Source organism: Hypomesus transpacificus, chromosome 10 (assembly GCF_021917145.1).
Source record: "Hypomesus transpacificus isolate Combined female chromosome 10, fHypTra1, whole genome shotgun sequence".
In the NCBI taxonomy this organism is placed as follows: Eukaryota; Metazoa; Chordata; class Actinopteri; order Osmeriformes; family Osmeridae; genus Hypomesus; species Hypomesus transpacificus.
The window spans coordinates 2,817,646-2,838,380 of NC_061069.1; the positions used below are offsets into that span (position 1 = coordinate 2,817,646).

Sequence of the window (20,735 nt, forward strand, 5' to 3'; positions counted from 1 at the left end):
TGTACCAGAAATTGCAATCAGTTGTGAATGTTTTTACACCCGTAATTTGTTTTACTGAAATACTTAACGGATCAAGTAGGCCTAGTAGAGCAATGAAACAAACTAGTAGATGTATAGAATGTTACTTTATCATGTGCCCCCACTTTTCCTTTACTAAAACTACTCTGTGTTACCTAGAAGTGCATAAAGGTAACACAGAGTATCTACATTAAAACTTGTAGGATCAATAATCAGGTATCTCAAATAAGATTCATGCAAAGGAGTAGCCTACAATCATAACCTACGTAAAATATACATACAAATCAACAAAGCCCAAGGCTAATGAGAACAGGGGCTATTTCCAGTCACTAAAGATCAAAAATAAAAAGAGATGTCCAAACCATTTATGTAGAAGAGCAAGAATTAGTTTTATTTTCTAAATACAAAAAGTCAAGACCAATGATGGATAAAATAGAATAGAAAAGGCACCATAATTTACTTAAAAACCACACTCTGCCATGAAATCTAAACCAGTCTCCCCCCCCCCTAATGTGGCTGTAAATAGATGGCAATATTCCAGACAAGAGTCAGACACTTTGAAACATCATGTGGCATTGGAATGCCTTGGCATGGAGGTCAGTGAGGTCAGCATTTCCCTGTAGCATCAAAATGAAGGCCTGGGAAGACAAAAACATTTTTTTTGACTGGTGTTAAAATAATTCCAGCCAAGAAAGCAATGACAAACAGAACAGTGTCATATCAACTCAATATCAGCAGAACATCAGCGTCTCCTTAAAACACTGTTGGGGGATAGGATCCAGCCCCTTCCCACTATGTTTATAAAATGTATGTATATGGTGAAGACCTCTACAAAACCAGTGCTAACCAACTAACCGAAAGAATGCAGTGGCTGGTCTCATAAAAAGGAGCACACTCTCTGTGGTCTGAATGGATTGGTACTAGTGGAAACTCCAGTGAGCAGAGGGTCCTGGTTGGCGTTCTGCATGCAGAACTGCTGGAGATCTGCCGCGGCCTGAGAAACCTGGAGGATTACAACAGTCACACATTAACTCACACATTATGGCTGATGTTATACTGTTCTGTGAATACTGTTCTGCCGAACTAATTTACATGGCTAGTTAGTGAACATGAACTACTGACTCCAGTATCCACTGTTGTGTGTGGATAAAGGGAAGGACTAGGAGTCCATTACTGTGCTAGCTAGCTTGACATTAGCCATGGTCTCCGTAAAAAGGTTTTTTATCAACTTCCAACATTAACACGATACCTTTTTTCCAAGAATGTGGAAGGAGAAGGTTGTAGACTACTAAGATGGTTGGTTAGCTTGCTAGCTAGACACCGTGCATCTATGATCTGTGCCTTCCACGCCCTTAGCATACTAGCTTTGGCTGGTTAGCACTATGGTTGACCGATAGTTTTCTATTAGCATATTTACTGAATAAAATAAATCTTACCTTTACTCTGTTTATACTCGCTTCAAAGCGTAGCTGCTGTACAACCTTCTTCATGGCGACCAGATTTGATGAACCAGACATCTTGTAGAACGAGGCTATCACGGCTGCTAGTTATATGTTTAAACAAAGTAGCAAAGGCACATATCCGGTAGATTCTTCCTTTCTATTTGGCATTCACGGTTTTGGTGACGCCTCTATTAACCTGCGGTAGGGGGCAGCAAAACACCGACAATAAACTGAAAAGACAAAAAAATACTTTATTGCACTGTGAAAGCAGCAAATCATCTTTAATCTAAAACTATAGTTCTCATACCAAAAAGTATCCATTCATCTGGAGTGAAGAAAATATGTAAACTTTTCACATGACCCCCACCTAGCTATCACATTGTAAAAATATGTCGTAACAATTATCCCAAATCATCCACAAATAGGCCATGCCTACTGCCAAAACATACAGTTCTAACATTCTTCTAGACTTGGCAATGGCTTAATAATTACTGACATAAAAGTGCTGTATAATCATGTTCTGGAATAGGATCAGTCACAGGTACATTATCCATGATAAAACAATATGTAAAGAGTGTCTGTGGCATCCTAAGGCAGTGTTGACAACAGCAGAACTAGGCCATCTGTTGAGAGGGGTCCAAAGCAATGGCTCTGTATGTTCTTTAGTTGAGGCTTCTTTGATCTCCATCAAACGAAAACATACTGTAATCTTCATCTCCATGTCTTTGCCTGGCCCTGACTGGACTATCTCCACCCTGTGTGGTGTTTGACCCTTGCCAGCTCCCCCGCTTTGACTGGGATCTGGAGGAACTGTGGAAAAATTACAAAGCAAATGTGCTTTTGCAAGATCAGTCCTCACCCTAGGATTGTGTGCTGTCAAATATATAATGTCAACAAGTACAAAGCTGCCTGGATCAAATGGAATCAACAGCCTTTGTTAAAACAAATGAAAACGATGCTTAACACACTTCTTAAGGTCTACACTGTATCCAACCCTTGCAGTGACGGAGCAGGGCCATCAGTGAGGTAACTCTTACCTGCTGTTGGGGATGAGGCGGAGTGTGCGGTACAGATCAGCCGTGGATGGCATGCCACTGCCATGCGGCACACCCTTTGGAGTGGAAAAAACAGCATACGTCTGTGATTTGGTCAGCTGGGCTGGAGTGGATGGTAATCTCCTCATCTCTGGTTCACTGCCTATGGTGGGTAAGAGGCTTTGTAAACTAGCCACAAATACTATACAGGCACCAACCAACAACAAATAAATATACCATGACTAAATACTCAGTGACACTTGACAGATCATAGTAAGGTTGGAATATAGTGCACCTGCATCACATTTACAAAACCGATATACATTATATATACAGTATATTCATTCATAAAAAAATAATAATAACAAAATGTCAGAAGCAAAGTTACTCATCATCATTGCGACTTACGGATTGATAAGGCACTTTGGTTGTCAGACATAGAATGTCTCTTGCGGTCCACAAAAGGAGTTAAGTTAAAAAACTGATTCTTCAGCCAAGAGGCACGATCCTCCTCAAAAGACTTTTTCTGTGGAACGCCATAGTGAGAAAGTAATATCTTCACAATACTCAAATCAACTTCAAACAATTTTCTTGTGTATTATAAAAAAAAGTTTAAGCTGTTGATAAACAAGTATCAATACCTCATGGCCCAAGCGGATAGCAGCATCTGTAAAGTTCTTTCTCTCCCTCTCAAAGTTTCTCTTCTGCTCTTCAAAGAGCTTCCACTCCTCCTTGAGTCTCTCTTTCTCCTCCAGTGTGTAGCCGTCGTTCAGCACCGCCGCAGTCTCGTCGTCGTATGGAGAAAAGAGCTGTTGCTGCACACAGACACAACCAAGGGTCCTTCATAACAGTCAAAGTACATTTGGTAGCTGTACAGGAAAGGTTACATCTCCTGTCTAAAGCCCTAACCTGTAAGAGCTGCTGCTGGGTCTGGATAAAGTCTTTGCACTGCTGCATCTCCAACCTCATCTTCTCCATCTCCTCCTCGTGGATCTCCCTGGAGACCAGCTCTTCACCCGCACCCTGCTGAGATTGCACCAAGGACACTGGGAAACAAACATCATTTGGTTGAATGTGGAGTAACAAAACGTGCTCTGTGAACATGTGAACTTGCCATATTTGTTTGTTGTCCTCAATGCGATCCATGCTGCAGGAGAAGGAGAGAGTGCAGTGGTGTACCTTGGCTGTCCAGTCTCTCCATGTGGCTCTTCAGTCTCCTCCACTGCTGGCGGATGCTGTTGGTGAGCTGCTCCCGAGCGTGCTCACACGACTGGTCCAGGGGTTCCCTACTGGAGTCCCAAGCCACCTCCTCCTCCTTGTCCGAGAAGGCCTGAGAACGGTTCCACAACGCCAGATCATGAAGGTGAACGGATTCTTCCCGGCGTGTCCTCCGGTAGAGCAGCTGCGAGTGTTTACCTGCTCCAGACTGTCCTCGGCGATGGCTCCCCTGGAGGGCTTCCTGGGGCTCAGGATGGACACCATCTCCTTCTTCATCTGCTGGAGCACTTGGTTCAGCTCGACGTTCTCCAGCATCAGGGCCCTCTGACGCTCCTCATACTCACTCAGCAAGGACTTGTACATCTCTCCCTCATGTCTGCAATGGGAAGTTTACAGAGGTTTATTCCATTTATACTTTACTGTGGGTTTGTCATTGTCTTCTTTGGGGGTCTGTTTAGATATAGTTCTATGGGCGTATATGAACCTGTCTGTGACAATGCTTGTAAATAGGGCTAAACAAATCCGATTTGATTACACAAACATAGATTGTAAGTATATTTTGATCAGTTGGATGAATGGTGAATGGCATGGATGTACAGGATGAAGCATTGTACCAACCTGGCCTCCATCTTTCCTGTCTTCCATTGGCTTCTTTTTCCATCAGACCGCCCCAAGTAGTTTAACACATCAATTGCTAGGGGTGGAATAGTAGACAATCCATAAAAGGAGCACATTTCTCTTATCTCTTAACTGAGGAGAAGTCATTAAGTGCAACCATTCACACATTTTGTTGAAGATAATGCTGCAAACCTACTTATTTTCTTATCTCTTTTGTCCACCAGTAGCTGGCCTAGGCGTTCCTTAAGCTTGCTCGACTCTCTCTCCTTCCTCTTGGCATTGTGGCTGTACTGAGACGCACGGCTGGTGATGATGGCCTGAAGCTTCTGAACCTGATCCATGTGGTAGATTAGAAGGTTTAAAAGGTTTTTTCAGAAACACTACCGGCTAGTGTGTTTGACGTCTTTTTAATTGTAATCCTGATTGGAGAAGTCATGAATTGGCAGTTTTACCTCTTCTTTCTCCGTTTTCAGGCAATTCTGCAAAGTCTTGATTTTGAGCTGTAGCTGCCTCTCTGTCTCGTGTAGTCCAGATTTCTCCCTTTTGGAGAACTCCAACTGATCCTGGAAGCAAATACAGATTTGTACAAAGCTCTGATAGGCAGATATCAGAAACAGTCAATGTACTACATATACAAATAATTTCGCCTAACATTAAATATAAAAACATTGACAAAACATCATATTTAATTAGGGACTGTGCTGAACTCCAAAAATGACACTAATGATTGCAGATAACAGTGGCGAGAGAGCCAACCTTGAGTCTGCAGTTGCTGATCTGAAGGTGTTCCAGGGTGCCGCTGGTCTTGACCTGCGCTGTCTCCAGCTCTTGCAAGGAGAGCTGACTGCGGCGGTGCTTCTGCAGCAGCTCATACATGACGTTCAGGGCTGCCACGGTGCTCTGCCTGCCCGTCCCCTCCTCTGAGCAGGCATCCACGTACATCAGGGGGAGGCCCAGTGAGCTCATCTCCTGTGGAATCCGGTGAAGGGGGTCAGTTTGATCATTATCAACACATTCTTACTGTTCCAGTGTAAAAGGAAATCTTTTTCAAAGGGTTACAGGCCAGGTTCCAATGTTTAGCTACAATAGGGGAATCAATAAAACAATAAGAAAACACATGCACAGTGCATGCAAAGTGTATGCATGAAATCTTTAAGAGAGGCTCTATAGCAATTAAAGGAAGACTGGTGGTACCTGATTTATGTAGGTGGTGCATTGGGAGACATTATCCTCATTACAGAAGGCATTCATGACATTGTAGGAGCTCTTGGACAGCAGCATGGAGGAGTGCATCTCAGGATGGTTGTTCTGCCTCGAGGGGGACATTGTTACCTGAGATATCCTTGAGAGGTCATGGCGCTCTAAACAAAAGGGAAAAGAGAACAAAGGTTTCCAGGCGTCTTCTCTTGACAGCTAGGCTGAAATCATGGTTTTAAAACAAGGACACAAAAAGTGCTATCTAACACATTCTAAATATAGATACATTTATTTTTTAGATGAGTATGAATTTACAAATCAAGTACCCGAAGTGCATCCATTACCTAAAGACGGCTCCATTGTTTCTGTCGTCCACCAGTCTCCCATGTCAACCGAATGTCAGGACAGAGGAGAATTCATCAGGGAAAAATATATACAGCCTCCAGCAGATTGATGGCTTCTACACTGGGACAAGGTCCTGAAATAGAGCACCACACTATGACATAAGAGACAAATGCAGGATAATCTGGGTCGATTCTCCACTATCATGGGATTAAACGTCATATGTGGGCCAGTGGTAGGCAGAATGGGGATGGGTAGGACTGTTTAGGTCGGCTGCTAAAATGAAGCAATGGAAATAGCATTTTGTTAAAGCTGGGGAAAGCACTGTTTTCCTGGGCAGAATGGTTCATGTATTTTTTGAGAGTCTTAATGACTTTCTGGTTAAACAAGATGAACAACATTGTACCTTGCCACTCCCACTAAGCACAGGAGTGTAATTCACATGTAAGGCCTCTTTGACACATTATATAAAGGGCTGAATATAGACTATACTGTGGGAAAACAGCCAGGAGTGCACAGCAGTAAAGGATAGGCCTAGGTTACTAATCCACTTATTCAGACAGCTTGGTTCTTATCTGAACTGACTCTCTTGGTGCAACTTGTTTTGAAAGGCTGCCGCACTGGTAGCCAACATTTTGCGAGTTTAGATATCCAAATGCTATAATGTGCTGGGAAACAAGGGTATCTATAAGCAGCTAGTTCGCTACATTACCATTCTACAACTTGACCTAAATTACTCCGTCCCAAATACACGTATATGCATCGTATAAATATAGCTCTACATCCACTTGATAGCCAACTGTAAACTACAGAAGACAACATTAGCCTTGCTTAGCCCACATAACTCCTGGAAAGTATAGCTGTTTGTCGGTGAGCGTTAAGTTAGGCAGTAGGCAGCTACTGTACTGTAGATTCAACACACGATCGAACTAATAGCCTAGTCTTTACGCTACTTACGTTAGCTAGCACTAGCTACTGCATCATACTTAAAAGATTGCTACTCACAGGTGAGTTGATCTCAATTCGATATGACCTCGTTGCAAAGCAGGTTTGCCACTAGACAACTAGCTATAGCTTGTCTTTAAGTCGATCCAAGACCACAGTCTTGCAGGCACAGGTTGCTTTGAATGATGTTTGAAGTCGACCTCTTTCTTGTATCAGAATGAACCTCACGGTCATTGGTGACTGCGTTGTCAAGCAACAAGTATCTGGCCGCCGCATTGGATATGCGCCGTTCACCTTTGAGTTTATGCAAATGAGGTCAGGTGCGTTTGGCACGTTCCCTGACCGGTTGCACACAGACATTAAGGTTGTTTTGAGTTTATTCACATTTTAAATCATGTTATTATTTTTTTTGTTATATGTAATAATACTATAATATGTTGGGTGACATAATATGCGAGCATAGATTGTTGACATCTTGAATCTGAAAAAGCCGTGGGCAAAAACGAATTATGTAAGATCATGTAAGATAACCCCACAACATTGGCATTAATAACTGTAGTAATAATAATAAAGTCACACTCACCATGATCATAATAGTAGCAACATAACATTAAAGTGTGGGGGAGGGGTCAGGGGTCGCCAGGCTTGCAACTAGTAAGAGTTTTATTCATTCATTTGTATTCATTCATTTTGTCCAGATATAATATCAAATGAATGACCAGTGTCCAGAAGGCTGACATTTTGTCCAGATATTCAGGACATTCAGGACATGCAAATCAAAGGAATGTGGCCAGTGTCCAGAAGGCTCACATCTTGTCCAGAAGGCACTTCTCACCTTCCATAGACATTTAAAATCTTATCTAGACGTTTTTGGGGGTAATAATTCAAATGACAAGTTTCATTTAAATTGAGGATTGCAATGTTACTTTGCACATTGAATTGCAGATAGAAAAATCCATTACTATTTGAATAAAGAGTCCAAAAACCTGTGGCAATCTATTGTGCTTTCATTTAAATTTGTATTCAAAATAATTCAAACTGAATTAAGGATTGCATTGTCACTTGCCAATTGAAAAATGCATTACCATTTGAATAAAGATTTGATACACAACCTAAAAACATGACATCAATTCAGCATGTACAGCAAAACAACAACGATTATATTTGATCATTTTGAATCTCTTCTGTGTTCCCACGGCAAATCTATGAACCGTAACCTGGTGGCTATCAAAACCATGACATGCGAAAATACTTGAAATACCTTGTGAAATACCTTGTGCATTGTACAAGCATGCATGCGCACATCAGTGCATTATCAAGTAGAACATTACAATTCATCCCAAACAGCTGCAGAGGAAGCAGGATGGAGGCTCCATGTCAGTTGTGTATCGCCCAGAATCAGGATGATCTCTGCACTTTATCATGAAGGTGTTTAGCTGGGACTCAGGTTTCTTGTCCTGCTGGGGATGTTGAAAACAACGGATACACTTTGCAAGGTTTACTGGAGCTTTTTAAATAGTTGATGATAAATATAAGAACCAGCACCAACCTTGATAGTCTCATATGTGTCTTGGATGAGTGCGATGAACAGACTAAGCACCATGTAGATGAATAGGGAGACAAAAGTGTAGATGTAGAGCCTGCTGAACAGCCACACCATACTGCTCTTTGCCCTCATCATCTCAAAGGTGGAGTATATGCCATCCCCATTCATAAGAGAAAACAGGCATTCGATCACCTTGTCAAAGGTCCGGAACTAGGGTTACATTTGTCATTGCAAACGAGAGAGAAGGGGAGAGATGGTTGTCAAAAATCCACTGGATGGATTGTAAAATGTCATGAACTCAAATATCGAACACAGGAAGTTGATCTACCCCTCACTTTCTCATGGTAAGGTCCCAACACAATCCAGCCACAGAAGCAGTAGCCCAGGTAGATAATGGCAGCACAGCATGAGAAGCGGATCACATTTGGGAAAGCTGCCCTCAGGGTCAGGATCAAGATCTGGAGAGGAACAAGGAACTATCCATCAATGTTTTTGTCTTTTTACGCTGTGTATTATTCCATTCTATACCAGGTGTGTGTTGTCTTGCTATTACTGATTATCCATGTATACAAAAGTAGGATTAAAATCTGATGCACAGATCAACAACACACTAAAATTGTGTATTTGCCATCAGATGTGAATTCACAAAAGGTACATATAAATCCGAACATTGTATTTCTTGTAGAAACCCAGGTAGCGAATTACTCCAATCCAGGTAAGCATTGTGGCTATTCCCAGAACAATACTGCAGACATCATAGATGATTAAATCCTGAAAATAAAAATGAATAAAATTACTTTGTTATTGAGATAAGTGATGTACCATACACTGAAAGGATGACTCAGAATTTTGAGTTTAACCTTGGTCTGTATTGCTATCTTGAGGGCAGAGCCAATGATGGTTAGTGTATCACTGATGATGATCATTAAATACCAGCCATTCACAAACTGCATTCGATCTGACCAAGACACGGTTTTCCTGTAGAATGTTTGGAAAAAGTGTGTGTACTCCTGAAAATAAAAAAATGCAAAAGATGCAAATAGTTACAAATGTAATCAGTAAAACTTGATAGTTGCCATAAATACAATGCTGTTTGAGCAGTGCATGTATTTACCGTCTCTGTGCAGTGAACGTACTGTATAAAATGGATAACACTGTCTTCCTAACTTACAAACTGGAGTTGAATTCCATTGATCACTGAGCGTGTACACAAGAGCAGAGAGATGAGGCAGGACAGAATAACGAGGGTATCCAAAAGCAGGACATGGTGATGGTCCTTCCCAGCTGCACAAATCAAACAGCAAAAGACATATCATCAAATTTTCCATATAAGCAGTTTGATTGAAAAAGAAGAACTGTGAACAATCATTATGGATTTCCACTTATAACTGTGGTCAGAAGTGACTGGATGTGTGCCCCCTTCTGGCATTGAGGAGTATATCAAGGACACATTGATGTAGAAAGCGGAGGGTGAATACATCTTCAAATACCACAGGACTAGTATAATTTAGGCATAATTTAGGACTAATTTAATTTTGACAAAGCAACGTTTACAAGACAAAAAGCATTGTTAAGATAGAAGGCTACTTACAAGTGCCGGCAACTGTCCAGTTCTTACATGCATTGATTTCAACATTATTTTCAAAGAGGATCTTTATTTTTCCACTATGTGCGCTGTTGTCAAACATTATCTTCAGAAAAAAAACAGAGACCCATTACATTGTCAGAACAAATTAATTTAACACTCTGGTATACTGCCTTGCTAGATTTTGACATATCAACCATGTGGAGAAGTGACTTTTGCTTTTGTTGAATAGCAGGGAGGGTGTTTTTGCATCCTGCCACCCACCATCATTCTGAAGTTGTAACAGTCTGGAAGCTCATGGTGACTCACTGTCTGTAGGTTGATGGCTTTTAGAGTGAGGTAGACTTTTATGGAGACCAACCTGGGACAGAGACAACATTCACTTTCTACAAGGCAATGAATGACTTGAGAGCCGAGGAAGTAATGCATCTACAAATCACCTTTGAAAATCCAGAGAAAAGTTCATGTCATTCCGAAACGTCCACATAGGGTAAATGGTAATACATTCTGTGGAGATAAAAAAAAAAAAGAAATCGTTCCGAAAGTGAAACATCCATAGGTTTCTGTAGTTGTGGCTGGTTGGTCTACTGGGTTTGGATAAAAACAGATACCAATGCCTCCCAGACTTCCTGTTTTACTGTCGGAGTGAACCACCAATGTGATTATTTTCCATGAGCAGAATGAAACAAATTCCCCAGGAATACCACTCATGCTCCAACGCAACATTAAACAGTCTAGAGACTGCCAGTTGTGTGGGTGCTCAGCAGTATATCTGTGTATTTAGGATAAACATTTGGCTGAAGTTTCTCGGGTGACTAAGACATCTAGAATGGATTACACTATGCAAATAAGCTATTTGTCACACCAAGACAATTGACATTGTGTTGCAATGCAGTGACCCTAATTACCTGTCTCAATACGTGGATCAAGGTTGAATGTTTCTTTGGATGGGGAGATGCTTCCATTCTTGTAGAAGTCTTGACAGAGGGACAGAGGGGTGTTCACCCCATCATTCTTCTCATACGCTTGGCTTCCAGGTATCAGGTTTTGCAGATGTGTGTACTATAGATGACAAGGTGACAGGAAGTATAAATTCCATGAAATACAAATCCAATCTCTATAAAAATACGGCATTTAATAATAATAAGAAACATCAGGGTATTGAACAATCAACAAAAATAATTACTATAGAAACAGAGTTACGGTGAATCTTTTGAACACTGTTCACTTGTCCATTAATGGTAGGATACTTAATTTCTCTCTCTGCACTCATTTACAGACACTTAGTTTATTCAAGATAACCATGTTTATCACTAAAACACATAATTTCAAGTGATTTTCAAGACATACTATACCCTATCAATGATGTGATATATGTGGTCATAGACGTCTGCTTTTGTGTAAACTGAATATTTGTCTAATCGTTGGTCCTTGTAGCCTTTCAGGAACAAATGTTTGAATGCCTTCAGGTTTTCCTCCTTGAAGGTAACCATCATTTCATTGCTCAGTCCAAAAGAGACTAACTGTAGAACAAAAGTTTACATGTGTCAGTTTGAATGAAGCTTGACTTGACATTAATCATTTGCAGTTTACAGTATCAAATCAATTCACATTTCATTAGGATAGCCCTTTTTCCATGGAATGTCATAACAGACTTCACATACGCCCATAGAACTGCACCTCAACCAACCTAAACCCTCAAGGATAGATGTAAAGTTATATTTGAATCACAGCAGACTAATACCAAGGATTCAAACCATTTACAGTATATCCTACCTGTGCTGTGATGATTGCAATTTTTAGAATCTGTAACGTCAGTTTCCATGGTTTCCGCCCCCTGGCTCTGTATTTCTCACAAGGGTTCATAAAGAAGTACTTTAGCCTCCTCCTGAAATCCTCCACTACCTGGGAGTCAGGACTCTGCTTAGCAGTGTTCCATTCAGTGTGGCCCTCTGGGCACTGTATCTCTGGCCCTGCAGCCACCAGCGGTTCCACTTCCTCCATCTGTACTTGTGAATCCTTCAAAAGAAGAGGAGCATTTCTGAGAATAGGTCACCACAAAAAAAGGAGGAAAGAGAAGGGAAGGTATAATGGAGTGGTTTATTAGCCTGCTCCCTTGTCAGTCCCATAATGAAAAATTCACCATGTTCAAAGATTTCCATGATGACCAGAAAACAGGAGATGGATGAGTCAGTTACATTGTTTTATCATACACTCAACAAGGATAAAGACAGTGTGATGTCCAGATTTGAGCAGTGATGGTGTGGTGTTCAGCAGCGTTATACAGTATTGTATAAAATGAGCAAGTTGGAAGAATTATTCTCTCATTGCTGCATTCTAGACACGGTCGATTATTGTGAAAACTTGTTCCATGTGTGCTATGAGTAGAATACATCTAACCATGCAATGCATTCTGATCTTTATCAAACAGGTTAAACCGCATGTATCGACTAACACTTTACAAGATGCTACAGATCTACAAAAAATACTATAGACTACATTCATGTAAATTAACATAAACCCACTTAGAAAACTCTGGATTACAATGCTGCTTCTGTTCAGATACCTGTTTTTGTACCGCCTTCCACTCATTTAGAAATTATAATGAAACTTTATTTTAAATAAATAATTAATATACCAATTGTAGCTCAACATATGAAACATCATATACTCTGCCTCCGTCATGCTGCCAGTCAGTTCTTCTAATTTCTTGTAAATTATCAAGCGTCACTAACATTACCATCAAATGGTGCTCGTAAACCTACCTTCACGACGGCCTCACGCAGCAGCTTGTGTAATGGTCGTTGACTTTCACTGTTGTCTGTTATCAGGCAGAGCAGTCACAGAAGTGTCAGGCCGCTCTTTAGTCACTGTGACAGTCATTCTTGTACTTCCAGTTTTTCCTTAACAAAAATTCCAAAGTAGTACCAACGTTTCTTGTTTGAGTGATTTGTTTTAAATACTGGTATAATTTTTCACCTCATGAAATCACCAAACTATTGGATTCTGATATTATTTTAATCTGAATAAAATGTACCATAATTTCGAAGTGAAAATTACAACAGTTACAAAGATACAATGGATAATGAAAGACAGACACTGTACCACGTTATATTCATGAACTATTCACATTTCTAAGATCTTATTGACAACTATTCCCACAACCAATAGTAAGAAAACAAAGCTGTAAACACTAGGTGGTTCAGATATCCACCATTTAAGGATTGTTACTGTAGTTTTACATATATATGCACACATATCTCTCTGCACCATTGTCTATACCGTACAGTAGCTGCCATGATGTTGCATGTTGAATGCTAGTAAACCAGTCACACATTCTTCTTTTTAAAAACAGTGGAGCAACAACTAAGAATGAGTGCGACGATCAGTCTTTCTGTTCAGTAATGTATACAAATCTGACTTTTAATGAGTAGGTGTGTGGTACATACATAAAACTATGCTGTGTAATGACCCATTGTATCCCCCACGCATATTGTAGGCAAACAAACTGTCACACGTGTGTGTGTGTGTGTGTGTGTGTGTGTGTGTGTGTGTGTGTGTGTGTGTGTGTGTGTGTGTGTGTGTGTGTGTGAAAGAGTGAGATCGAGGGAAATTGTGGAGCCTCACTGCGAATGATATGATTGGCATGGAGATATGTCCCTGTGTGGAGTGAGGGAGCGTGAGCGCAAGGGCTGGAAGTTGGCATCTCCTGCACTGCTTGTGCTCTGTGCCCCAGCATCCATGCTGGCAGAGGACTCAGCCAACAGCTCCTCTGGCAGGGGGGGAGCCCCTGGGTCTCCAGGCCTGGGTAGGCTGGACGAGGCCGTAGATAAGGACACTGTCACGCTGCCCCCTCCCATCGATGGTGCGTCCGCTCGGCTTGATGCAGAGGGCAGCTTGAGGGATCCGGTAGCATCTGATGTGGAGGCGCACCCTTCACTTTCGGGGTGGAATAGCATAGTCGATGGCAGGTTTGATTCATATGACAATGTCCTGGAGAGGTCATTGGATGCCCCTTTCATTGGAAGGTAACCAGATGAGGAACTGGAGGCAGAGGCTGAAAGACAGGATTTGGAAATGATCATTACGTTTATAGTCAGGGTTTCATCCGATATTTCGCAAGTCATGAAAAAGTTTCCATGCCAAACAAATAGTACCTCTCAGAGCTTCTAGCCTCTCATTCTTCACTTTCTGCACCTCATCAGTGATCTTGGTGATGATGTGGTTGAGGGAGCGACAGAGTTGGATGGACTCAATAAGGGTGTCCAAGCCCCGGGGGTTCTCAGCCAGGAAGTCCAACAGCATACCCGTCTTCTTTCTCTGCGTGCTCCGACAGTAGATCTCCTCTGTATCATCCCGTGTCAGGATTCTGCGAGCGCGTAGGTAGTCGAAGTGGCGATCAGCAATTATCTTGTCACAGAGGTAGGGCCGCAGCCTGATCAGCACCTGGAAGAGAAGTTTGTGTTGGGTGTAAACATTTTGCTGTATGTCAACTTATCTCTGAAAAGGACTTCTGTTATAAGAGTGTAGCTTTCTGGGTATGTAGCTTCTTGGTTACAATATTTATACATCATTATTTTGTGCCTGTTATTAGCTATGAATCATTGAAACTGACAATGAGAAGAAATGTGGGCCTACTTCATCCAACGAAAAAACACTAAAGCAATGGAAACTTATGTATTTACAGGATACAGTTAGCGTATGGGTAAAGGGTGTGGTGAGCTTTCACTTCTCAATAAAACAAATATTCTATTACAATAACCCCATGTAATATTTAATACTTTGACATCAGTTGGCATTCATTTAATTACTTACTTCCTTTTTAATTTCGGACATTTCATCCTCTGTCAGGGGAGGAGTATCCATTCTACTCTACCTACTTAAGTATGTATCAGGTTCGTTTTCCGAGTATGTACCGCACTCTCAATATATAATCAAACAACTTTTTTTACATAAACAGTACACTCTCCAAACTGAAGATTTCTAATCAGTTTCGTCTCTTTCAGATGTATTCGTTAAAATGCGGATATTCCAATATCAACGTTTTGTCTTTAGTTAAACAGGCTCTGGTTTTGTTCAAATACGGAACCGCTGGACTTACTTCCTGATTCCACAAAGAGTTTACGTAAATCCGCAAACTATGACACGTTTCAGTTCATGATTCATTCCAAAGAGTATATACGTTCTCTGTTCATTCCCGACATATAGGCCTATCAGTTTTTTCACACTATTGCAAATTGTCAAACTATGTTGTTTTTAGTGAAATAGAATCAAACATTTTAGTTTTAAGTTTTTTTACATTTGTAACAAGCATGCTGCACACTGCAATAGAGTATTTATTAAAAAAATGCAAGGTGAACCGAATGAGACATTCCAGACAAAAATAAAGAAATTCCTAAATGGCACCCGAGCCTTCTTGATTTTCAAACGTATTTAATCAGGGTATTACAGGAAGTTATTGACAATTTCCACTCCCCCAGGGAGATTGTCATGGTCTCAGGTGTCAAGATATGAGCTGCTCTCTCTGTTCCCCAGCCTCTGTAATTGAATATAATACCAGGATGAAACCCTGTAATGACACGTTACATAACAGCCTTTTTGAATCCCCCCATTAAACACTAAATTGACCAAACAATGTGGAATGGGCGCCGCAGCAACATGAGAGCAGGGAATCCCCTTCTAGTCAAATACTTTTGATGAGGGTGCAGCAATATTTCGAACTGGGATCATACAAAATGATAATCTGGCCGAGATTATGTTTGACTTTGGTTTAGTCATTTTGATCTGTTAACCCAGAGGCATGTCAAACTGAAGTGCTTGACCATGTTGGGAATGTCACACAAAAGAATTAGGCTATACGCACTGATTAGTGAGTAATTGAAAGTACTCAACATTGCAATATGTTAGCTTTGAAGTGACCAGGTTATGTTAGTGATGTAAAACCTGGGGTTATGTCATTAGGATGTAATAAAAACAAATGTTACTTTGTGTATGGAAGTGGTGGGCTTCTACCATCCCCTAGACTTTGCCAATCCAGCCACCTGTTGCCTTCACTGTTTCCATTACCTAACATGGTTCTGCACATTTTTCTTCAGTGCATCTTTAAGGGAAAACGCTTCACTCCAAACCACAAAAAGTCAGCGATTTCCAGGTATAGAGGATTATAAGTAACAAATAGAGCATATTAAGTCTGCTATTCAGCTGTCTGTGCTGGCATGACTCTTGGGGCCCATGTTAACGCAGAGACAAAAGCAATGTCAACCAAAACAAACGTACCTATTCATGCAAGTTATCCTATCAAAGGAAACAGTAAATGGGTGGAAATCATTTTGGGCAATACATACTCTTCTTTCATGTTTGTAAAACGGTATACTTTTATGTGGTCTCTCCATAAAACAACCACATATTTCTTAAATATAATATTATTTCAGGCCTTTACAAAACATTAAATTATCTCTTTATTTCTTTCCCTAATCCAGATTTTCTCTTTCTTATTGAACAAAGAAATCCATGGTTGACAACGTTTGTTATTGTTTCATATTCCACAACTACATTTTGTTTAAAGATATTCTGGTTAAACAATAATCCACCCACTGATTGAACAAATATATGTAACACCCAAATAGTATAGAATCTAGTTTAGATTCACATACACATTTTAACCACAGGCTATGTGGGCAACACTAACTTGGTGCCATAGCAAGCTGCTATTGAAATGTTCATCTTTTTATTTTTATATTGACATAATACCAGTGTTGCAATGGTTTTAGATTCTCACCTTGGCCATACATTCTTTCTGGACATCACACGTGCAGTGGCAATTTTAAACTTTTTATGAGCTATGATGACTGAACACATTTATTATAGGCCAATATGTGCTGTTCAGAATAGAGGTTGCTATTGGTAAATTGTTATTGTTATATTTTATTGCACGGTAAAATATTAATAACAGGTGGCCCCCCTATCAGCCCCCCCCCCCCCCCCCCCCCCCCCCCTGAGACACATCCCTTGCTCCGCCCTTGACTAGGCTTCAGGGTGGATACTAAATGTATTTTTTTATTTTGAATGACTGCAATTACATTCCTGGCATAGTTTGAAACAGTCAGCTGTAGATACACGTCAGTTCTCTGTCAGTTTTGGCAAGGCTATAAAACAGGAGAGGCGGACACCCTATATAGGTATAGTACTCGAGCTAATAAAAGACAAGATCTTTTAGTTTACCAGAAAGTACGTTCGCGTCAGATAAGGTTTACTTTAAAGCAGCTTCTACGTAAGAATGTTGGTCTTGTTTCTAACATTCTGCGCGAGTTTAAATTTGGTGAGATATTAGGCTTGTTGTCTTATGTAGCGAAGTTGTGTTGACTTTTTGCTGACTGTCCATTTTATATTAATGAATGTCTGAAGACCAATGTCTGGAGTCAATTAACCGTTCAAAATAATCAGTGGGATATTTTTTCTTATTTTAGGTTTCGTCCTCCTGTCCTGCTCGGTGTTCATGTCTCCATGGTTCCCCCAAGTGTGCGCTCGGTGTCAGCCTTGTGCAAGACGATTGTGGCTGCTGCAAAGTTTGCGCGCGCCAGCTCAATGAAGACTGTAGCCAGGCGGCACCATGCGACAATACTAAGGGACTCGACTGCAACTTCGGGTCTGGTCGGGGCGCAGTTAAAGGCATATGTCGAGGTGTGACACTATATTAATTGTACATGATGTATTGCAAAACTCCTAATATCTAGGTTTAATGTGTACAAGTTGTTATCTATTAATGAAAAGGTGGGTTTTAACTGTGTTCAAACGTCCGAATCGTTTATTAATCTAGCTGTAATCTAACTACACTGTTAACTGCCCTGATGTTTATGATTAACCATTTGATTTGATTTTATTCAGGGATGATTGTAAGGTGATACTGTTGGGCATGGTAGTCAGGCATTTGTTTGTTAATGCAGGTTTGTGGTCTGCCCAACATTAATTCTACACTGAACACACATGCTTATTTTCTTTTCTTTCCAAAAGCAAAATCAACTGGAAGGCCCTGTGAGTATGACAATAAAATCTACCAGAATGGGGAGATTTTCCGTCCAAACTGCAAGCACCAGTGTACATGTATAGATGGTGCCGTGGGGTGCAGTTCCCTTTGCCCTCTGGAGCTAGCCTTGCCCAAACTGGGCTGTAGCAAACCTAGGCTGGTCAAGGTGGCTGGGCACTGCTGTGAGAAGTTGGTCTGCCCTGAGGAAAGCAAAACAGCAGGAGCTGTGATCAAGAAGCTCAAAATGGCACATGAACATTCTGAAGATGACCTCACCATCAGGAATGAGTTGGTGTCTGGAGTCAGAGGAGGTGGACTCAAGTCTTTGCCTGGTAAATGGCTCCTTCAGTCCAAACAAATGCAACAGATATTCAGCAGTAGGAAGTTAAGCCACACTTATTGCTCGAGGACAGTGTTCAGACTGTCAACGGATGGTCAAGTATTCAACGTAATCTTTTTGACAAAGTTTTTGTCATACCAAATCAATATTGATATGTCATCTTCCCACCAAATCCCTCCTTCTCCTAGTGTTTAAGAGTCAGCCAAAGAGCCGCCTGTCATCGAGGAGGAGGTGTGTGCCACAAACCACTACTTGGTCCCCTTGCTCCCAATCCTGTGGCCCTGGGGTGTCCTTCAGACTCACCAACAATAATAATCAGTGCAAGCTGTTAAAAGAGACTCGTCTCTGTGAAGTCCGCCCATGCTTTCAGCCTACATCCTCAAGCTTGAAGGTAGGCTGTGTACCACAGTAATACTTAACAAAATAATCAGATGATCCATTTTTTTCTTACACTACATACATAAATTAAAACTATCATGTGTACCACAATTCATTGCCTTTTCCATCCCTCCTGCCTTTTCCTCACAATGTTTAATATTATTCTGGTTCTTCCCAAATCAACAGCGCGGTAAGAAGTGTAGCGCCATGGAAAAGGCTAGCCTGCCTGTAAAGTTCACCTACGCAGGCTGCCGCAGCTTGAAGATGTTCCGTCCCAGGTACTGTGGGTCTTGTCTGGATGGCCACTGCTGCAGACCCAAGAAGACCCGGACGGTGCCAATCCGCTTCAGCTGTGACGATGGACAGACCTTCAGCAAGGACGTCATGATAATCCAGTCTTGCAAGTGTGACATCAGCTGCTCCCACAGCAGCACAGAACCATCCCTTGTTTTCAGATATTTGAATGGTGTCCACAAGCTGCTTGATTAATGGCATGATGTAGAGAAGTCTGTGAGGGTGTTTGGTTGTTTGTGTGTGTAATCGAAATCAAGGATTTTCTGTGCACTAATAGGGGAGATATTAGAGATGACAGTTTCTGTGCTTCATCCCTAAAGACATTGCTTCATAGAATTGGAGCTTAAGTAGTTGCTTCGTTATGAAGCATTCTGTTATGTAATATTAAATGCCAAGTTAGTCCCAAATGTTTGTATGCATGCTCCTGATTTTATGTAATAAAAGTGTATATTTAAAAATATATAAAGGAGACATTGTTTACTAACTTTCCTTTATGTGAGCTATAAATTCAGATATAATATTTTTATAATGGTGTTACTGAGTTGTTGTATATTGGCTATTTTAAAATGACGACATCCCGCCTCTAGAAATCAGTGTTTAACGCGAAGTTTGAAGTTTACCTGTGGCTGAAGGAGAGCATGGTTTGAATGACAGCCCTCCCATGCAGCCGATTCGCCCAGAATGCGTCCTAGGTTTGGGCTAATCCCCGAATGTTTACAATGTCTGGCTCCGCGCCTGATTAACACTCGGATCGATAAGCAGTCTCAAAAATGTTATCAATATAAAAAATAATCGTGATACCCCCCAGAAATGTTCACTGCACCCCCAGTCAAAGCAGGCTGTATCCGGCCCTGGAACTGCAAGGCAGTTTCAAGAAAGATGGGCAAAGCGAATACATGTTTGTGCTTCAAGGAGAAAATGTATTTTGTGTTATGAGGCGATGTCGGTCGTTATAGAGTCAAATCTCCGTCGGACTTTTGACAACAAACACGGAGATAAATATGCCAAATTTAGCCTTCAAGAAAAACAGCAGATTGTCCAGCAATTAAAAGGCGGACTGCAATTGCAGCAGAATATATAGCACACGTACACACCATTCCGTTATAACCTTTTTCAAAATTAGGTTTGGTTTCTGTCCTACTACGCTCTTTCGTTCGTACTGTGTGCATTCACAACCACAAATGCTTACAGTAAAAACATATTGTAAATTTCAATCTTGTTCTCGTGTTTTACCATGATTTTATCATCTCTCCCAGATAGCAAAAATCATCTGGCCCAGATCCGGGCCAGAGCCTCCATAAAGTCTGGGCCAGATCCGTAAAACGGACTCGGGCCGGTGTCCAACGGCACAATGGGCCAATACCGGCGCGGATCCGTTTTACGGATGTGGTTCACATCCGGACCGACACTGGGCCAGTTCCAAAACGGCAACGATTATTTAGGTTATATTCCCCATATATGTTAGTTCACGCTCAATATAGTTCTCAGTAAGAAAAAAAAAAACGAAGATTTTCAAATAAAATACTTTTATTAATTTTCAAGCCATTAGTTTAAATATATGTACATTCTCAAATTTTAACATAACAAAAAACACAAATGTATAAAAATACAAATAATAAAAAATACAAATCTTTTATTAAATCAAATCAAATGCATAAGAGGAAGAAAACCATGTCCTAGTTTAATGATTCACTTTAACAATACTAAATGCACACATAAAACAGGAATGAACAATGAGTTAGACAGAAGACACAA

At 40.9% G+C, this 20,735-nt stretch overlaps 5 protein-coding genes across 9 annotated transcripts; 1 reads left to right on the forward strand and 4 right to left on the reverse strand.

The window, feature by feature from the left end:
* Nucleotides 1-382: 382 nt before the first annotated feature.
* Nucleotides 383-1,536, reverse strand: LOC124472189 (guanine nucleotide-binding protein G(I)/G(S)/G(O) subunit gamma-5-like). Its single transcript, XM_047026896.1, has 3 exons — nucleotides 1,455-1,536; nucleotides 874-1,021; nucleotides 383-656 (listed from the first exon to the last, which is right to left on the reverse strand). Exons 1-2 carry the CDS (start codon nucleotides 1,533-1,535, stop codon nucleotides 896-898), a joined length of 207 nt encoding a protein of 68 aa, XP_046882852.1. The 5' UTR covers nucleotide 1,536; the 3' UTR covers nucleotides 383-656; nucleotides 874-895.
* Nucleotides 383-5,963, reverse strand: ssx2ipa (synovial sarcoma, X breakpoint 2 interacting protein a). The gene is made up of 15 exons (XM_047026886.1): nucleotides 5,872-5,963; nucleotides 5,525-5,691; nucleotides 5,087-5,299; nucleotides 4,783-4,893; nucleotides 4,527-4,662; nucleotides 4,331-4,406; nucleotides 3,911-4,088; nucleotides 3,674-3,824; nucleotides 3,404-3,540; nucleotides 3,136-3,309; nucleotides 2,903-3,020; nucleotides 2,498-2,657; nucleotides 1,455-2,270; nucleotides 874-1,021; nucleotides 383-656 (listed from the first exon to the last, which is right to left on the reverse strand). The coding sequence occupies exons 1-13, from the start codon at nucleotides 5,912-5,914 to the stop codon at nucleotides 2,123-2,125; spliced, it is 1,812 nt and encodes a 603-aa protein (XP_046882842.1). The 5' UTR covers nucleotides 5,915-5,963; the 3' UTR covers nucleotides 383-656; nucleotides 874-1,021; nucleotides 1,455-2,122.
* On the reverse strand, nucleotides 5,919-12,816 carry mcoln3a (mucolipin TRP cation channel 3a). Of its 5 annotated transcripts, XR_006956620.1 has the most exons (14): nucleotides 12,711-12,816; nucleotides 11,722-11,964; nucleotides 11,301-11,468; nucleotides 10,854-11,007; nucleotides 10,386-10,452; nucleotides 10,210-10,306; nucleotides 9,952-10,051; nucleotides 9,532-9,644; nucleotides 9,221-9,370; nucleotides 9,030-9,131; nucleotides 8,696-8,818; nucleotides 8,364-8,570; nucleotides 8,088-8,274; nucleotides 5,919-6,005 (listed from the first exon to the last, which is right to left on the reverse strand). XR_006956620.1 is itself a non-coding variant. In XM_047026892.1 (13 exons), the coding sequence occupies exons 2-13, from the start codon at nucleotides 11,947-11,949 to the stop codon at nucleotides 8,149-8,151; spliced, it is 1,632 nt and encodes a 543-aa protein (XP_046882848.1). In that variant the 5' UTR covers nucleotides 11,950-11,964; nucleotides 12,711-12,816; the 3' UTR covers nucleotides 7,812-8,148. The 5 variants fall into 5 exon arrangements, 4 of the variants coding, with proteins under 4 accessions (XP_046882848.1, XP_046882846.1, XP_046882847.1 ...); XM_047026892.1 differs by lacking the exon at nucleotides 5,919-6,005 and having other exon boundaries at nucleotides 7,812-8,271; XM_047026890.1 differs by lacking the exon at nucleotides 5,919-6,005 and having other exon boundaries at nucleotides 7,812-8,274.
* Nucleotides 12,817-12,950: 134 nt separating this feature from the next.
* bcl10 (BCL10 immune signaling adaptor) lies at nucleotides 12,951-15,054 on the reverse strand. The gene is made up of 3 exons (XM_047027490.1): nucleotides 14,761-15,054; nucleotides 14,103-14,391; nucleotides 12,951-14,002 (listed from the first exon to the last, which is right to left on the reverse strand). The coding sequence occupies exons 1-3, from the start codon at nucleotides 14,809-14,811 to the stop codon at nucleotides 13,569-13,571; spliced, it is 774 nt and encodes a 257-aa protein (XP_046883446.1). The 5' UTR covers nucleotides 14,812-15,054; the 3' UTR covers nucleotides 12,951-13,568.
* A 2,014-nt stretch (nucleotides 15,055-17,068) lies between these two features.
* Nucleotides 17,069-19,439, forward strand: LOC124472568 (CCN family member 1-like). The gene is made up of 5 exons (XM_047027489.1): nucleotides 17,069-17,263; nucleotides 17,412-17,625; nucleotides 17,956-18,300; nucleotides 18,497-18,699; nucleotides 18,873-19,439. Exons 1-5 carry the CDS (start codon nucleotides 17,222-17,224, stop codon nucleotides 19,173-19,175), a joined length of 1,107 nt encoding a protein of 368 aa, XP_046883445.1. The 5' UTR covers nucleotides 17,069-17,221; the 3' UTR covers nucleotides 19,176-19,439.
* Nucleotides 19,440-20,735: the final 1,296 nt, after the last annotated feature.

Coding starts and splice junctions, on each gene's coding strand:
- LOC124472189 (XM_047026896.1), bottom strand. CDS start 1,535: ATGTCTGGTTCATCAAATCTGGTCGCCATGAAGAAGGTTGTACAGCAG. Junction 1,022..1,454: donor CGAGTATAAACAGAGTAAAG/GTAAGATTTATT, acceptor GTAATCCTCCAG/GTTTCTCAGGCCGCGGCAGA.
- LOC124472568 (XM_047027489.1), top strand. CDS start 17,222: ATGTTGGTCTTGTTTCTAACATTCTGCGCGAGTTTAAATTTG. Junction 17,626..17,955: donor AGTTAAAGGCATATGTCGAG/GTGTGACACTAT, acceptor TCTTTCCAAAAG/CAAAATCAACTGGAAGGCCC. Junction 18,301..18,496: donor TGGACTCAAGTCTTTGCCTG/GTAAATGGCTCC, acceptor TCCTTCTCCTAG/TGTTTAAGAGTCAGCCAAAG.
- bcl10 (XM_047027490.1), bottom strand. CDS start 14,811: ATGGATACTCCTCCCCTGACAGAGGATGAAATGTCCGAAATTAAAAAG. Junction 14,392..14,760: donor TGTCCGAAATTAAAAAGGAA/GTAAGTAATTAA, acceptor CTTCTCTTCCAG/GTGCTGATCAGGCTGCGGCC. Junction 14,003..14,102: donor GAGGCTAGAAGCTCTGAGAG/GTACTATTTGTT, acceptor CCTGTCTTTCAG/CCTCTGCCTCCAGTTCCTCA.
- ssx2ipa (XM_047026886.1), bottom strand. CDS start 5,914: ATGGGAGACTGGTGGACGACAGAAACAATGGAGCCGTCTTTAG. Junction 5,692..5,871: donor AACAATGGAGCCGTCTTTAG/GTAATGGATGCA, acceptor CCTTTTGTTTAG/AGCGCCATGACCTCTCAAGG. Junction 3,021..3,135: donor CTATCCGCTTGGGCCATGAG/GTATTGATACTT, acceptor GGCGTTCCACAG/AAAAAGTCTTTTGAGGAGGA.
- mcoln3a (XM_047026890.1), bottom strand. CDS start 11,949: ATGGAGGAAGTGGAACCGCTGGTGGCTGCAGGGCCAGAGATACAGTGC. Junction 9,645..9,951: donor CTGGACAGTTGCCGGCACTT/GTAAGTAGCCTT, acceptor TGATTTGTGCAG/CTGGGAAGGACCATCACCAT. Junction 9,371..9,531: donor ATGGAATTCAACTCCAGTTT/GTAAGTTAGGAA, acceptor TTTTATTTTCAG/GAGTACACACACTTTTTCCA.